This window comes from Thamnophis sirtalis, unplaced genomic scaffold (genome assembly GCF_051295495.1).
Source record: "Thamnophis sirtalis isolate CommonGarterSnake01/CBP01778 unplaced genomic scaffold, rThaSir2_p1.2 scaffold_2, whole genome shotgun sequence".
Classification (NCBI taxonomy): Eukaryota; Metazoa; Chordata; class Lepidosauria; order Squamata; family Natricidae; genus Thamnophis; species Thamnophis sirtalis.
Genome location: NW_028261382.1, coordinates 46,736,265 through 46,754,641, shown reverse-complemented (window position 1 = coordinate 46,754,641; position 18,377 = coordinate 46,736,265). Strand labels below are relative to the sequence as shown.

Genomic DNA, 18,377 nt, shown 5'->3' with positions numbered 1-18,377 from the left:
TCACCGGCTCAAGGTTGACTCAGCCTTCCATCCTTCCGAGGTGGGTGAAATGAGGACCCGGATTGTTGTTGGGGGCAATATGCTGACTCTGTAAACCGCTTAGAGAGGGCTGAAAGCCCTATGAAGCGGTATATAAGTCTAACTGCTATTGCTATTGCTAAGTCCAGAAGTCTTAAAACTGCCAAGATTGGCTGGCTGAGGAATTCTGGGAGTTGAAGTCCACAAGTCTTAAAGTGGTCAAGTTTGGCTGGCTGAGGAACTCTGGGAGTTGAAGTCTAGAAATCTTAAAGTGGTCACGTTCGGCTCATTGAGGAATTCTGGGAGTTGAAGTCCACCAGTCTTAAACTTGCCAAGTTGGGAGACCTCTGTTTTAAAGAAACGGGAATAACTTCTCTGCAAAATTACTTGCCTCCCATTGGCTGATTCCAGGTGATGTCATGGAATGCTCAAACATTCCACCGAAATGAAAGGACCATTCACAAAAATGCTCAATTGCTTTGTTTTCCTTCATCTTCTTCACCCTCCCCGTTGCAGGAAGTCCTCAACTTACGACCACGACCGAGCCCCAAATTTCCATTGCTAAGCGAGACAGTTATGTAACTTTTGCCCCGTTTGCTACTTTTCTCGCCACCATTGTTAAATGAATCCCTGCGGTCGATAAGTGAGTAACACGGTTGTTAAGGGAATCTGGCTCCCTTGTTGAGTTTGCTTGGTCGCAAAAGAGGATCACAGGACCCCCTCCACCCCTGGGACACGGCGATCGTGATAAATATGAACCAGTTGCCGTCCAAATTTTGATCACATGCCCATGGGGATGTGATAACGATTGCAAGTTTGAAAAATAGTAATAAGTGGCTTGTAACTCTAAATGGTCATTAAATGAATGGTTGAAAATTGAGGACTACCTGTGTTGAAGAGTGGCTGAGGCTGATGGGAGCTGGAGTCCCAACTGTTGGGAAGATGCCACGGCCAGCATTTTTGCAGACAAATTTGGGGCTTTGGTAATTCTTAAGCCAGAAACGGCTATGAAGGATGGTCAAATATACAAACACACACATCAAAATGTTGTGTAGCTGGTTTTTCTAAAAAGATCAAACCAGTGGCATATTATTATTGTTATTATTATTTGCTATTGTGGGTGGATTTAATCCTGCCTCTCCCCAAGGAGCCAAATTGATATGCTGATTTTTCAGTGATGGAAGCAAAAAATGTGGGTTTTGCAGCCGTCACCAAAGAATTCTAGGATTTTGGAAGCTGTAATTAGGAACTCAGAAATACACGCCTACCAAGACGGGTTATTTTAATCCTTTTTTTTAAACCAGAGGGACTGAGAAGGTAGTGCTTGCATTAAAGAATAGAATAAAATGGAATTAGATTAAAATGGAATTAGAATAGAGTAGAACAGAACAGACTAGAATAAGAATAAAACAGAATTAGAATAAGAATAAAACAGAATTAGAATACAATAGAATAGAATTAGAACTAGAATAAGAATAAGAATAGAATTAGTATAAATGGAAGAATATTAGAACAGAACAAGAATAGAATTAGAATAGAACTAGAATAAGAATAAGAATTAGAATAGAATTAGAGGGGAAATCAGGGCTGTGGCCAATTTTAACCAGCAATTAATCAGGAAGCTAAGACCAAATAACTTACAAAGTAAGGTTTAGTGAGACTCCAGATAAAACGTATTTATAACTTTTTAAATTCTGTTTTTTACTTATGAGATGTTAGAGTCATGTATTTTAGATGGGTGGCCATAGAATTTTAATAATAAAAAAAAGAAATAAAGAAATAATAAAGAAATCAAAGGAGAAGTAAAAATGAAGAGCAGTTTTAAATGCTCTTCTTTTAAATGCTTAAAGCATTTTGGCTGGGGAATTCTGGGAGTTATAGTCCACCCATCTTAAAGCATGCTGGCTGGGGAATTCTGGGAGTTATAGTCCACCCATCTTAAAGCATGCTGGCTGGGGAATTCTGGGAGTTATAGTCCACCCATCTTAAAGCATGCTGGCTGGGGAATTCTGGGAATTATAGTCTACCCATCTTAAAGCATGCTGGCTGGGGAATTCTGGGAGTTATAGTCTACCCATCTTAAAGCATGCTGGCTGGGGAATTCTGGGAATTATAGTCTACCCATCTTAAAGCATGCTGGCTGGGGAATTCTGGGACTTGTAGTCCACATATCTGAAAGTTGCTAACATTTCAAATCATTGTTTTAAATCTATGCCAGCCTCTACATCCAGCCTGGTCTTCCGTGCTCTCTCCAAGCTTTCTTTCACCCTTACCTCATGGGATGCAGGTCAAAGAGCGGTGGCTGCAGCTCGGCCAGTTCAATGGCGGTGATGCCCAGGGCCCAGATATCACACAGGTGGTTGTATCCGCCTTTCTTCTCCACCGCGGCCACCTCTGGTGCCATCCTGGGAGAATCAGACAGAATGCAAAGTAAGAAGAGGAAGGGGATTCCCAAGCACATTCATTCTTTTGTTGTAATAAATCAGCAAAGGCAATAACTTCCAAGAACTGGATTTAAGCGAATAACAAGAGTTGGAAGGGACCTTGGAGGTCATCTAGTCCACCACCACACCGCCCAAGCAGGAGACTCTACACTGTTTCTGACAGATGGCAGTCCAGGCTCTTCTTGAAAGCTTCCAGTTTTCATGCAACACAACAACATCGGCAGTGGGATTCAGCCGCTTCAGACCGGTGCGGGCGAACTAGATGTAAATTTTGCATCCGATTGTTGTAAGGATTGGCTGGCTCCACCAACCCCGCCATGCCACTCCCAGGAGTCTCCATGCGGCCCGTTAATCATGCTGGGTAAGTACAAGGCCCTGGCAGAGCGCGAGGGAGGGCAGAAAAAGAGGTCTTCCGGAAGTACCGGAAATCCTAAAAACCTGCGCTGCTTCCAACCTCCGGTGGGCCACCGGAGCCCGGGTGAGGCCGTTTCCCCCACCAGGAGGCTCAAGGAAAGCCTCCAGAGACTGGGGAGGGCGAAAGCTCCCCCCGCCCCATTCCGTGGTGCAGGAGGCCGAGTAGGCCACGCCCAACTAGCAAGCGGGCAGAGAACTGGTTGCTAACATTTTTGAATCCCACCGCTGGAAAACGTCCTATCTCTGCAGCAGAGAAGCCTAATCAATAAAACCAGCAACGGGGTCTGAAGGCGAACAAATAATCGTTATCCCTCTCTCAACCACTGTGGCCCAAATTTTATTCGCTCCGTTACGCCATGCCGATTTTCAACCCTCTGCCTTTTTCCCCCCACTCGTTTCCCTTTTTAACCAGACGACTCCATTCTGGATGAATGAATTGAATTCATTCATGTTTCAGGGTTTCGCCTTGGGATTTGCAGGACCGCCAAGTTTAAGACTTGCTCATTCTTCCGCGGGACACACACACAGCGTCGACCTCGCAATAGCGGTGCGGGGGGCAGGTTGTAAAGTAGCAAACACAAGGTTTTTACCAATAGGGCGTTCCGATGAACGATTTTCGCTTGGCCACCGAAGCGGTCAATTCTGCCGAGACCCCAAAGTCAGCTGTGGAGGAGAGAGAAGGAGGAACAATAGCTGGAATAAGTGGTGCAGTTATGCAAAAGATGGGAATTGTAGTCCAATTTTGATGTCTAGTCTAGTCCAGTCTAGTCTAATTCTATTTTTATTCTAATTCTATTTTTATTCTAATTCTATTTTATTCTATTTTAATTCTTATTCTTATTCTAGTTCTATTCTAATTCTATTCTGTTTTATTCTAATTCTATTCTTGTTCTGTTCTACTATTCTTCCATTTATACTAATTCTATTCTTATTCTTATTCTAGCTCTATTCTAGTTCTATTCTAATTCTGTTTTATTCTTATTCTAGTCTGATCTGCTCTACTCTACTCTAATTCCATTTTATTCTATTCTTATTCTAGTCTGTTCTGTTCTACTATATTCTAATTCTATTTTATTCTAATTCCATTTATTCTATTCTTATTCTAGTCTGTTCTACTATATTGTAATTCCATTTTATTCTAATTCTATTTTATTCTAATTCTATTTTACTCTAATTCTATTCTTATTGTTATTCTAGTTCTATTCTAATTCTATTCTTATTCTATTCTGTTCTGTTTTACTGTATTCTAATTCCATTTTATTCTATTCTAATTCTAGTTCTATTCTAATTCTATTATTCTACTCTGTTCTGTTCTACTATATTCTAATTCCATTTTATTCTAATTCTATTCTTATTCTAGTTCTATGCTAATTATATTATATTCTAATTCTGTTTTATTCCAATTCTATTCTTATCCTGTTCTGTTCTTCTCTATTCTAATTCTACTCTATTCTAATTCTATTTTATTCTAATTCTATTCTTATCCTTAGCCATATTTTCTTGTGGATCTCAGGCCTGCCAATTCTATTCTTAACTGTTGTTAAGTGAATCCCCAATGACCTTGCCTGTCGGAAGGTTGTAACTTTGAATGGTCACTAAAAGAAGGCTGTGTTAAGTCGAGGACTTCCCGTAGGCTCAACCATCAATCCCAGCCAGGATAACTCAAACTCGGACGTCTCTGTTGGGCCACGTGCGAGATCAAAGCTCATGCGTGGAAGGCGGAGCACATGCGTTGACATTTGCGCGCCCACATTTCCGAACTGGTAGGGAAAGTAAGGGAATACCACCCCTGGATGGAAGGTGTGTCAAAAAATTCAAGATGGTGGCCGCGGCCATGCAGCCGGAAGCCCCGCCCTCTTTTAATGAACAATCCGTGCTAAGAAAGCGGCGGGATTTCCACTGCAAGGCCCCGTCCACCATCTTGACTTTTTTTGACCTGCTCTGCGGACAAACCCAGATGCTGAACGGGAAGGGAAACCCCGAGGAGGAACTGACCCAATTTGACATCGCCGGTGGTCGTCAGCAGGATGTTGGCCCCCTGAAGGAGAGAAGAAAGAGAGTTCAGAAAGGTTTGGCAGTCATTTTGGGGAACACTCTGCCCGTCTCCCACTCGGAGCCCCCCCAAAACTACTCTGTCTCACCTTAATATCTCGGTGCATTTTCCCTTTGGTGTGCAAGTGGTGAAGTCCCTAAAAGGGAAACAGAGATAAAAGTCAACAATTCTGACAGCTTGTCAGAGAGACACGGTGACTCAACCAGGTTTGCATGATGGATTAACTTATCATGGTTTGTTGGGTGAACCCTGATTGGTTACGGAGACTATTTCTCACTTTAAGAGAGGGGAACTTCAACTCCCAGAATTCCCCAGCCAGCATGGGAGTTGAAGTCAACTCACCTTAAAGCATGTTGACTGGGGAATTCTGGGAGTTGAAGTCCATCCATCTTAAAACATGCTGGCTGGGGGATTCTGGGAGTTCAAATCCCTTCATCTTAAAGCATGTTGACTGGGGAATTCTGGGAGTTGAAGTCCCTCCATCTTAAAGCATGCTGGCTGGGGAATTCTGGGAGTTCAAATCCCTCCATCTTAAAGCATGTTGACTGGGAAATTCTGGGAGTTGAAGTCCATCCATCTTAAAACATGCTGGCTGGGGAATTCTGGGAGTTCAAATCCCTCCATCTTAAAACATGCTGGCTGGGGAATTCTGGGAGTTCAAATCCCTCCATCTTAAAGCATGTTGACTGGGGAATTCTGGGAGTTCAAATCCCTCCATCTTAAAGCATGTTGACTGGGGAATTCTGGGAGTTCAAATCCATCCATCTTAAAGCATGCTGGCTGGGGGATTCTGGGAGTTCAAATCCCTCCATCTTAAAGCATGCTGGCTAGGGGATTCTGGGAGTTCAAATCCCTCCATCTTAAAGCATGTTGACTGGGGAATTCTGGGAGTTCAAATCCATCCATCTTAAAGCATGTTGACTGGGGGATTCTGGGAGTTGAAGTCCCTCCATCTTAAAGCATGCTGGCTGGGGGATTCTGGGAGTTCAAATCCCTCCATCTTAAAGCATGTTGACTGGGGAATTCTGGGAGTTCAAATCCATCCATCTTAAAGCATGTTGACTGGGGAATTCTGGGAGTTCAAATCCCTCCATCTTAAAGCATGTTGACTGGGGGATTCTGGTACTTGAAGTCCATCCCTCTTAAAACATGCTGGCTGGGGGATTCTGGGAGTTCAAATCCATCCATCTTAAAGCATGTTGACTGGGGAATTCTGGGAGTTCAAATCCCTCCATCTTAAAGCATGTTGACTGGGGAATTCTGGGAGTTCAAATCCATCCATCTTAAAGCATGCTGACTGAGGAATTCTGGGAGTTGAAGTCTATCCATTTTAAAGCATGCTGACAAAGGAATCATGGCAGTTGAAGCCCACCCATTCTAGGTTTGCCCAGGTGGAAAAACACTGCCCTATATTTTGCTTCTATAGTCCTCTGCAATGCAGCCAGACAATCTATGTTGTGTCATGTTTCATTTACTGCAACTCAAAAGGAAGGAAATTTGCTGAGGTGGAAAAATGAGGAGAGAACAATCCTAAGGAGAAATCAAAATGATTTAGGAGCCCAGAGCAATTCTACATCTGGAAGATTTAGGTCAGAGGAAGGAGGAAAAAAAGGAGAGGTAATTAAAGTTGGTAGAATTATTTCTGGCATGGAGAAACAGATATATATTTTCCCCTCTAATACAATTTGTATTTATAATACAAATAAAGTTAGTGTTAAGATTCAAAAGAAATTTTAAAAAATCTACATACAGATAGTCCTCAAGTTACATACGAGCCCAAAATTTCTGTTGCTAAGTGAGATATTTGTTAAGTTTCCCCATTCTACGACATTTCTTTCCACAGTTGTTAAATCAAACACCGCTGTTGTTTAGTTAGTAACATCGTTGTTAAGTGAATCTGACTTCCCCATCAACTTTGTTGGCAAAAGGGGATTGCGTGACCCTGGGGCACTGCAATCGTCATAAATATGAGTCATTTGCCAAGAATCTGAATTTTGATTATGGGACTGCGGGGAATGCTTCAATGGTCATAAGTTTGAGGACCAGACATAAGTCACTTTTTTCACTGCTGTTGAAACTTCAATCAACACTAAACAAATGGTTGTAAGTTGAGGAATACTTGTATCACGTGTCTCCCCATTTATATTTCCTTCCAAACCAGAAATCACGTCTCCATGGTCATGTGGCCGGCATGACTCAATGCCGAAGGCACACAAAACGCTGTTCCCTTCCCACCAAAGATTGTTCCTATTTTTCTACATGCATTTTTTTACGTCCTTTCAAACTGCTAAGGTTGGCGGAAGCTGGGGCAAGTCACGGGAGCTCACTCCGTTACGCAGCGCTAGGGACTCGAACCGCCGAACTGCCAACCTTTCTGATCGACAAGCTCAGCATCTTAGCCATTGAGCCACCTAATATTAAGTTAAGAGTAGACAAATAATGAATAGGAGTGCAAATTTTAATTGTTATTGCACAAGCCATTTATACCCAGACGACACACTGTTCAATGGAAGACGGATTGTTTGTATTAAACTAAAATAATTTTTTAAAATAAATAAGAACTTTCAGAATGCCCCAGCCAGAATTCTGGGAGTTGAAGTCCATAAGCCTAAAACTTGGCAAATTTGGAGACCGCAATTCGGCTTCTTGCAGGCTCCAACATGTATGTGCGCATGATTGAATGCACAAACACCCCACAGAGCCAACAACCCATATTTTAGCCCTGTACTCATAGCTCTGCCTCTGCTACAGGAAGGCAGGAAAGAAACAGGATACACAATGGACCAACACAATTTCCTTTCCAAGGTGCACAGGGCTGAGATCCCTTTGCTATTTGACAGGGTCAGAAAGAGAAACCCATCAGCTGTTTTGAGCCCAGCCACGAAAACATCCTCTTAAAACTCAACGAACACAGCTGGCCCCCACAAGAAGACTGGAGACTGGATAGGAAAAGGATGGGAGACCACCAGGAAATTGTGCGCACAACTGGGAAACCGGGAAAACACCTCGCAATTATAATTACAACTGTGTGTAGTTCCCGACTTACGACCATAATGGAGCCCTACATTTCTGTTGCTAAGCAAGGCAGCTGTTCAGTGAGGAATGCCCCATTTTATGACCTTGCTTGCCATATTTGTAAAGTTGCAGTTGTTGAGTGAGTGACACGGCTGTTAAGGGAACTTGGCTCCCCCAATTACTCTCCTTGTGAGAATAGCAATAGCAATAGCAATAGCAGTTAGACTTATATACTGCTTCATAGGGCTTTCAGCCCTCTCTAAGCGGTTTACAGAGTCAGCATATCGCCCCCAACAACAATCCGGGTCCTCATTTCACCCACCTCGGAAGGATGGAAGGCTGAGTCAACCTTGAGCCGGTGAGATTAGAACCGCTGAACTGCAGATAACAGTCAGCTGAAGTGGCCTGCAGTACTGCACCCTAACCACTGCGCCACCTCGGTCACCAAAAGGGAACAGGAGACCCCGGAGTACAGCAATTGTCATATATATGAATCCGATGCCAAACAGCCGAATTTTGATAATGTGACCATTGCTGGAACTGGGTATGTCTAGTTTAATGAAAAGAACGACTAAGGGAGACTTGATAGCAGCCTTCCAATATCTCAGGGGTTGCCCCAAAGAAGAGGGAGTCAAGCTATTCTCAAAAGCACCTGAGGGCAGGACGAGAAGCAATGGGTGGAAACTAATCCAGGAGAGAATCAACTTAGAACTAAGGAGGAATTTCCTGACAGTGAGAACAATTAATCAGTGGAACAACTTGCCTCCACAAGTTGTTGTTCTGACCCAGGCGTCCTTAAAAAGCAAGAAGCAGAATCTTGGTCCTTGCAAAACCTGTTTTATTTACACGACTGTGAATTCCTTTCATTCCCAGCCAGCAAGGCTTGGCAAACAGTCTTTCCGAGGAATGTTTATCCACACGAACCTTATCTCACCAGATAACTAGTTTCCAAATGCAGGGCAAGGCAACCCTTGGCACAGAGTCTCTTATAGTCACAAACAGAACTTTCTGCTCTTGAAACGACCGAAGGGACGGATTGTTTCCTGCAAAAGCCCCCTCCCCATTCGCTCCTCTTTTGTCTCCTCTGGGAGGGGCCAATCACCTCCAAGGTGTGGCTTTACTCCCAAGTCAACCCTGCTTTCTGAGCTGTTCTTGTCTTCTGGCTGCTCTGCGCATTCGCACACTGGAAACAGGCTCCAGCTGTTCCTCTGCCTCACTGCTGTTTAGCTCCCTCTCTGCCTCCGACGCAGACCCTCGTCTGAGCTTTCCTCATCCCCAGGACTGGCCCATGTTCCTCCCCAACCTCTTCACTGTCCGACTCTGCTGCCAGCTCCACTGGCCATCTGCAGGCCACAACAGTTCTGAATGCTCCAATACTGGAGGCTTTTAAGAAGATGTTGGATAACCATTTGTCTGAAGTGGTGTAGGGTTTCCTGCCTGAGCAAGGGGTTGGACTAGAAGACCTCCAAGGTCCCTTCCAACTCTGGTTATTCTATAAGGAGTTATTCTATAAGCAGTGGGATGATCCAACAGTCATATATGTACAAACTGGACCGGTCACTTTTCCCAGTGCTGTCGTAACTTCAATCCCTAAATAAATGGACGTAAGGTGAGGACTACCTATATATCAGTCCCGGAACTCAATATTGTATATTTTTCCCGGGCAGCAAAAGTGACCCCACCTACACACTCACCTGGAGGGTTTCTCTGCAGACATAGGCAATCTGTTTTTCGGATAGAGGCCCCGTACCTGAAAAAAAGAGAGAAAAAAACAGAATTATCTTAGAACATAGAGCTTAGAATAACAGAGTTTGAAGGGACCTCGGAGGTCTTCTAGTCCAACCCCCTGCTCGAGCAGGAGAGCCTCTATCATTTCAGACAAATGGTTCCCCAGACTCTTTTTGAAAGCCTCCAGTGATGGAGATCCCACAACTTCTAGTGGGAAGCAGCTCCACCGGTTAATCGTTCTAACTGCCAGGAAGTTTCTCCTTAATTCCAGATTGCTTCTCTCCTTGGTTAGTTTCCATCTGTTGTTTCTTGGTCCTGCCTTTTGGTGCTTTGGAAAATAAATGACCCCCTTATCTTTATAAGAGCCTCTCAAGTATTGGAAGACTGCTGTTATGTCCGCACTAGTCCTTCTGCTCATTAAACGAGACATACCCAGTTCCTGCAACAGTTCTTTGTATGTTTTAACTCCCCCCCGTCCACTAATCCTCTTTGTTGCTCTTCTCTGCACTTTTTCCAGAGTCTCAACACCTTTTTTACATCGTGGCGACCAAAACTGGATGCCGCATTCCAAGTGTGGCAATAGCAATAGCAGTTAGACTTATATACCGCTTCATAGGGCTTTCAGCCCTCTCTAAGCGGTTTACAGAGTCAGCATATCGCCCCCAACAGTCTGGGTGCTCATTTTACCCACCTCGGAAGGATGAAAGGCTGAGTCAACCTTGAGCCTGGTGAGATTTGAACCGCCGAACCGCAGATAACAGTCAGCTGAAGTAGCCTGCAGTGCTGCACTCTACCCACTGCGCCACCTCGGCTCTTACCAAGGCCTTATAAAGTGATATTAACCCTTCACGTGGATCTTGATTCTATCCCTTTATTAATAACTATTAATCTTGAGTTTCGGCATCTACTGGCCATTCACCACCCAAAAGGCAAGTTTGCATCTTTCCATATTTTGGGATTAAACTGCGCATGATAAAATTCCGAGAGTCTCCGCAAAACTTTCCCCCACAGAAACAAAGAGGGCATTAATTCACGGAGGAAGGCCCCATCTTAATCACCTTTAATCCACGCTAATTAATTCGACGCAGTGCAAGTGGCACTTTGGTTTAAATTCTGCACGGGGGCCAACACCGCGCTGTTTCTACTCCTCTCCGCCATGCAGCCATTACTTCCTTTTCTAACTCCCCCACCCCCCGGCTGCAAATTTGAACCCCCTCCTGGCACACAAGGCACCGAGATCAAAAAAACGGGAAGTAAAATTTTCCAAAAGAGAAGTAGACAAGGCTGGATCAAGGTTTCTTTCGGTTTGCTGTGAGGGGGAAGGGAAATAGATGGCCAAGGCAAAGGATTTAATCTTCCATTTGCAATGTCCGTTTTCTTTCCGTTGTGCCCAATTCTCGGACGCTGCCTGGACACACCTGGCCTATAGAATATACATCTGTTCTGACCAAGGCTTCCCAAGAGCATGAAGCAAACTCCTTGTTGTCCCAACAAAAACCCCTTTTATTCATTGACTGTGAATTCTGCTCATTCACCTCCAGCAAAGTCTTTCGAGGGAGGATTTACGGTCACAGACCTTATCTGGCTTGGAGAGCTGCCAGGCCGATATCTGAAGAACTTGGCCAGGAGTCTCGGAGAGTCATGAACCAATGAAGCGAACTAATGGTCTCTCCTGCAAACTCCACTCCCCTGCCGCTCCTCTTTCATTTCCTCTGGGAGGGGCCATTCATCGTCCACCTGTGGCCTTCCTCCCAAGTTGTCCCTTGTTCCTTAGCCGTTCCCTTCGTCTGGCCACTCTGTGCATGCGCACACTGGGAACAGGCTGGGGATGCTGTAAGAGTCATACAACGGAAGCGAGACTGTTGGTGGCGCAATACTGGAAGAAGGAAGAATTGCCTACTATTCAAGAATGGACATTAAAAGTAACAAACTTAGCAGAGATGGCTAAAATATCAGCATATCTTAAGGATCATTCAGATGAGAAATATAAACTGGAGTGGAGAAGATGGATTGATTATATTCAAAATAAATACGGGACTAAGAAATTCCAGATAGCTTATGACTGAAAAAGCAAGGAATGACATAATTTGTTTACAGTTTGCTTAACAAAAGAGGAGTTAAAGCACAAATGAAAGATGATGCTAAGTTTCTTTTAGAATATGATTGTTAAAGATGTACACCCTGTATTTGCTCTGGGAAGTCGGGGGGGAGTGGAGCTAAATATTTGTAAAAGCTTTTTAAAATTTTCAATATAAAAAAAGAGTCGTAAGTATGAAAAACTGTCTTTTTTTTTTCAGCGTCGCCGTAACGTGAAACAGTCACTAAATGAACTGTTGCAACTCAAGGACTGCCTGTAAAACACTTGGATTCGTAGAGCAAAGCAAAAAAACAAATCTCCTTTATCACACCCACGCATTTTTCAGGTGTAAATTCTTGGCTTTCCATTTAAAAAGGAATTTTGGATGCAAGTTAGTTATTGGCATAATCCCCTCTACCACACAGAACATGTTGACCTCCAGCCTGCCCGGAGGCTGTGGATGATGGGAACCAGAGCCCTACCTTTCCAGAGAACAGCTGGGTAAAGGAATGTGGTCCCACCCAAGGCAAGCTGGCGATTTACTCAAGGGATAAAGCTAGCAACATCTGTATGCAAAAGCTGTTCTATCCACAAGCTAGAATTCATCTGCTAAAAAAAAATTTAATTAAAAAGTAATATTTGAAACGAGGCAGAGAGAGAGAGAGAGAGAGAGCTACACTGCTCTTACAGCAAAACCACCCTGGAATAAATAATATCTTAGAATTTAGAACTTAAAACAACAGAGTTGGAAGGGACCTTGGAGGTCTTCTAGTCCAACCCCCTGCTTAGACAGGAAACCCTATACCACTTCAGACAAATGGTTGCTCAGTCTCTTCTTAAAAACTTCCAGTGTTGGAGCATTTACCACTTCTGGTGGCAAGCAGTCCCACTGGTTAATCATTCTCACTGTCAAGAAATTTCTCCTCAATTCCAGCTTGCTTCTCTCCTGGATTAGTTTCCATTTCTTGTTTTTTGCGTTGCCGTTTGGGGCTTTGGAAAAGAGGAGCGAAAGGGAGTTTGCAGGAGACCATTAGTTCGCTCCATTGGTTCGTGACTCTTCGAGACTCCTGGCCAAGGTTTGCAGATATCGGCCTGGCAGCTCTCCAAGCCAGATAATGTCTGTGACTGTAAATCCTCCCAAGCCAGATAAGGTCTGTGACTGTAAATCCTCCCTTGAAAGACTTTGCTGGAGGTGAATGAGCAGAATTCACAGTCAATTAATAAATTGGTTTTTTGTCGGGACAAGGAGTTTGCTTCAGGGCCCCTCCCAGAGGGAATAAAAGAGGAGTGAAAGGGGAGTGGAGTTTGCAGGAGACCATTAGTTCGTTTCATTGGTTGGTGACTCTCCGAGACTCCTGGCCAAGTTTTGCAGATCTCAGCCTGGCAGCTCTCCAAGCCAGAGAAGGTCTGTGACCGTAAATCCTCCTTTGAAAGACTTTGCTGGATGTGAAGTAGCAGAATTCACTGTCAATTAATAAAAGGGTTTTTTATCGGGACAACAAGGAGTTTGTTTCATGCTCTTGGGAAGCCTCGGTCAGAACATATACAGCCTTGAGAAAGGTATGCGTGGAATATGCTTCTGGTTGTAACTACTGTGCTGCTCCATCAGTTTCCCCCCCCCCCCCCGGTGCCTATGACAACTTGAGAGCAAGCCAGGGACGCTTGGAGAGTTGACACTGTGGTCGTAAGTTGAGGACTACCAGTATTACAGTTTCAGAAAAAGCCAGCCACCTCGGGATTAACATAGCAGGTTTCAGCCTGCAAATTATGCTGGAATGTAGGTAGGAATGTAAGCTGCCCACACCATCTCCACCATCTCTACAATAAGTTGTTAGCTATAATCCACTTAGAAATGGATCCTAAAGGAACACCCAATAATACTTTCCTCCCTCCCTCCCTCCAACAAGAGGCAGAAACTCACTGTGATAAATCTCCTGCAAGGATCCTCCTCCACAGTATTCCATGCAAATCCACAGCCGATCATTCCTAAACTCCGGAAATAACAGGAAATGTGTAACAGGGAAGTGGGTATATATATATATCTACATACATACATAATTATTTGGGGAAGCAAAAGCTTTGCTGGCTGGGTGAGATGCAATCCCCAAATCAATCTTTCTAAATCTTGGCGGCTTGAAGATGTGTGGACTTCAACTCCCAGAATTCCCATGCTGACAGAGGAATTCTGGGAGTTGAAGTCCACCCATCTTAAAGGACGCTGGCTGGGGAATTCTGGGAGTCAAAATCCAGCCATCTTTTTTTAAAAATTTTTATCAATTTCATGTATACATTCACAATTATGTGATCTCATAACTGTTATTAATAATATGTATTTATAACAATTTTTCCTACTGTTGACAATATACTTGAAGATTGCTTTTTTAACATCCCATAGAGCCATCTTATCTTACAACGGTCCTACTTCTTCTTCCCTCCCTCCTTCTTTCCTTCCCCCGTTTCTTCTCTCCTACTCCCCTTCCTTCCCTCCCTCCTTCCCCTTCCCTCCTTCCTTCCCTCCTTCCTTCCTTCCCTCCTTTCTTTTCTCCTTCTCTCCTTCCTTTCCCCCTTCCTTTCCTCCTTCCTTCCCCCCTTCCTTCTCTCCTACATTCCCTCCTTCCTTCCCTCCTTTCTTCTCTCCTTCTCTCCTTCCTTCCCTCCAGCCATCTTAAAGCATACTGGATGGGGAATTCTGGGAGTTGAAGTCCACCCTTCTTAAAGCATATTGGATGGGGACTTAAGCACAGTACACAAAATTGTCTGCTACAACATCTTACCTGTCAACGAGTTCTTCAGCATCAACCACAATAACACACGGGCAAACAATCGATACAAACTCAAGGTAAACCGCTCCAAACTCGATTGCAGAAAATACGACTTCACCAACAGAGAGGTCAACGCCTGGAATGCTCTACCTGACTCCATTGTTACATCCTCAACCCCCCCCACAGCTTCAACCTCAAACTGTCCACCGTGGACCTCACCCCATTCCTAAAAGGCAGCCTGCCTTCCGTCCCTATCCTACTGTCCCCATTTATTTGTACCCATTTCCTTTATTCATGCCCACGTTTATAGTTATATCTCTTATCTCATACATGTCTGACAAACCCAAAGAATACATAAAAATAAATAAATAAACAGGTTCCCGTTGTGTTGTTCCAGAGGAGGAGTTCTCTACCTGAGGTAGCTTCCAAAATACATCACAACATTGTGATGGCGACAATCCCTGAGCGTAGTGATTTCTTGCTGAATGGATCCGATGTCATCTCCTACGATGGGAGATCCAAGGGAGAAAACATGTCAGCCTCTTGCCTTGGGAGGGTCTGCTTTCAAACTAGGTCACCCCTGACAGAACAGCAGGGTCCTACGTTCGAGGGACCTTGGAGGGTCATCTAGCCCAACCCCTGGCTCAAGCAGGAAACTCTACACCAGGGATGGCGAACCTTTTCAGCATCAAGGGCCCAAACCAGAACATGCGTGCATGTCTGTGCATGTGTAGGAGCACTGAAGACCAGCTGGTCAGCACATGCATGCCTGCTTCTATGGGCCTTTTTCAGGCTGTTTTTGGGACTGAAAACGGCCCGGAAAATGGCCCAAAAACTGCTGGAAAACTGCCTAGTTTTTGGCTGTTTTCAGGCCATTTTCTGGCACTCCGCAACGTCCAGCTGGCTGGCGCGCATGCCCACAGAGAGGGCACTGCCATAGGTTCCCCATCATGGCCCTATACCATTTCTGTCTGTCCGTCTGTCTGTCTCTCTATATCTATCTATCTATCTATCTATCTATCTATCTATCTATCTATCTATCTATCATCTATCACTCCCTATCTCTATCTATACCTATCTATCTATTTATATCTCTATCTCTATCTATCTATTTATATCTATATCTATCTATCTATCTATCCATCTATCTATCTATCTCTATCTCTCTCTATCTATAACTATCTATCTATTTATATCTCTATCTATCTCTATCTATCTCTATCTATCTCTATCTATCTATTTATATCTATATCTATCTATCTATCTATCATCTATCACTCTCTATCTCTCTCTATCTCTATCTATTTATATCTATATCTATCTCTATCTATCTCTATCTAGCTATTTATATCTCTGTCTATCTATATCTAGCTATCTATCTATATCTCTATCTATCTGTCTGTCTGTCTGTCTGTCTCTATCTATCTATCTATATCTCTATCTATCTATATCTCTCTATCTATATCTCTATCACTCTATCTATCTATCTATCTATCTATCTATCTATCTATCTATCTATATATATCTAGCTATCTCTATCTATCTAGTTATATCTAGCTATCTAGCTATCTCTATCTAGCTATTTATATCTCTATCTATCTATCTATCTATCTATCTATCTATCCCTATATCTATCTATCTATCTATCTATCTATCTATCTATCTATCTATCTATCTATCTATCATCATCTATCTCCTTTATTGTCAATGTACAAAATAAAAACGAAGTTGGTTGGATCTCTCCTTTTTTATTTCATTTCATTTCCTGAGCTTGGCCCACCTCAAACGGCTAAACCTGGAGTGGTACTAAGAAGTCCCCGACTGTTTAGAACACAAAGTTGGAATTGCCACTTACCTGGGTCGATTTTCACAATTTTAATGGCGGCCAGTTCTCCTGTTTCTGTATCTCGCCCCTGCAGAGAAAACCAGAGTGATAATTGAAAGGGACGGGACATTCAGGAAAAAAAACCCCGTGCTTTGCTTTTCTGTGGGAGAAGAGATTTAGTGAAACACTTGGTGGGTTTTTTTATTTCTGCCCCAACTTTTCCACACTCCTGCCATCTGCCCTTTGGCCTAAGAGAAGGAGATGACCACTGCCCCCTGAGCTCAGACACAACCAATAGGGTAGAACCCACAGGGAGTAAAGCTTTACTTTACCTTATCATATGCTCTGCTATCACTCTTCCACCCCGAGTAACACGGAAGTCATCCCAAAAGAATTAGCTTCCTGTAAAGGATGAGGCCAGTCTCGGAACCCCCTGGCAGGTTCTTCATTCATTTGTTCATTCATTTGTTCATTCATTTGTTCATTCATTCATTTGTTCATTCATTTATTCGTTCATTCGTTCATTCATTCGGCTGACTTTGGGTCAATCACCAGGAGACGGTGACTTCTAGTCCTGCCTTAAGCACAAAAGCCAGATGGTTGACCTTGGACCAATCACCAGGAGACAGTGAGTTCTAGTCCCGCCTTAGCCATGAAAGCCGGACCAATCACCAGGAGACAGTGAGTTCTAGTCCCACCTTAGCCATGAAAGCCGGATGGGTGACCTTGGACCAATCACCAGGAGACAATGAGTTCTAGTCCCACCTTAGCCATGAAAGCCGGATGGGTGACCTTGGACCAATCACCAGGAGACAGTGAGTTCTAGTCCCGCCTTAGCCATGAAAGCCGGATGGGTGACCTTGGACCAATCACCAGGAGACAGTGAGTTCTAGTCCCGCCTTAGCCATGAAAGCTGGATGGGTAACTTTGGGCCAATCACCAGGAGACGGTGAGTTCTAGTCCTGCCTTAGGCATTAAACTCAACTGGATGACTTTGGGCCAATCACCAGGAGACGGTGAGTTCTAGTCCCGCATTAGCCATGAAAGCCGGATGGGTGACCTTGGACCAATCACAAGGAGACAATGAGTTCAAGTCCCGCCTTAGCCATGAAAGCCGGACGGGTGACCTTGGACCAATCACCAGGAGACAGTGAGTTCTAGTCCCGCCTTAGCCATGAAAGCCGGATGGGTGACCTTGGACCAATCACCAGGAGACAGTGAGTTCTAGTCCCGCCTTAACCATGAAAGCCAGATGGGTGACCTTGGATCAATCAGAAGGAGACGGTGAGTTCTAGTCCCGCCTTAGCCATGAGGGCCGGATGGGTGACTTTGGACCAATCACCAGGAGATGGTGAGTTCTAGTCCCGCCTTAGCCATGAAAGCTGGCTGGGTGACTTTAGGCCAGCCACACTCTCAGTCCAACCCAATTCACAAGGTTGTTGCTGCGAGGGAGAATGGGAGGAGAAAGATATGTTGGGTATGTAGGTTATTCGTAATTAATGTGGGTTGGAAATCCATTTATTCATCCATTCATTCCTTGTAACAATCCCATAGGATCTCAGCGATTATACAAGAATGCAACTATAAAAACATCCACAGTCCAGTATGATTCAGAAACAAAATGAATAAAAACAGCTGGAAAAGTGGACATTGGACCCCATACCGAAAGGATTCGTAGAAATAACTTTGAAATACAGGAGGCTCAATAGCAACCTTTATACAACTTGTGTACAGGTAGCACTCGACTTACAAACAATTCATTTAGCGACCGCTCCAAGTGACCACTTACGACCGTTGCAGCCTCCTCACGATCAAAGGCTCAAAATCCAGACCCTTGGCAACTGATCCACATTAATGACGGTCGGCGCATCCCAGTGTCATGTGATTTCCCTTCTGCGATCTTCCGACAAGGAAAATCAACGGGGAATCCAGATTCACTTAAGAACGATGTTACTCGCTTAACAACAACAGAGATTCCCTTTACAACAGTGTCAAGAAAGGCCGTCGAAATGGGGAAAAATCACTGGACAAATGTTTCACT

General features: G+C 43.9%; 1 protein-coding gene across 1 annotated transcript in view; it reads right to left on the bottom strand.

Moving 5' to 3' along the window:
* MAP4K2 (mitogen-activated protein kinase kinase kinase kinase 2) overlaps positions 1-18,377 on the bottom strand; it is a 63,862-nt gene that overhangs the window by 33,167 nt on the left and 12,318 nt on the right. The window contains exons 2-9 of the mRNA XM_087705322.1: positions 16,367-16,424; positions 14,925-15,015; positions 13,671-13,735; positions 9,639-9,694; positions 5,018-5,065; positions 4,872-4,914; positions 3,467-3,539; positions 2,292-2,423 (exon numbers count right to left, since the gene is read on the bottom strand). Coding sequence (XP_087561448.1) covers positions 2,292-2,423; positions 3,467-3,539; positions 4,872-4,914; positions 5,018-5,065; positions 9,639-9,694; positions 13,671-13,735; positions 14,925-15,015; positions 16,367-16,424 — 566 coding nt within the window. The remainder of the gene's footprint in view (positions 1-2,291; positions 2,424-3,466; positions 3,540-4,871; positions 4,915-5,017; positions 5,066-9,638; positions 9,695-13,670; positions 13,736-14,924; positions 15,016-16,366; positions 16,425-18,377) is intronic.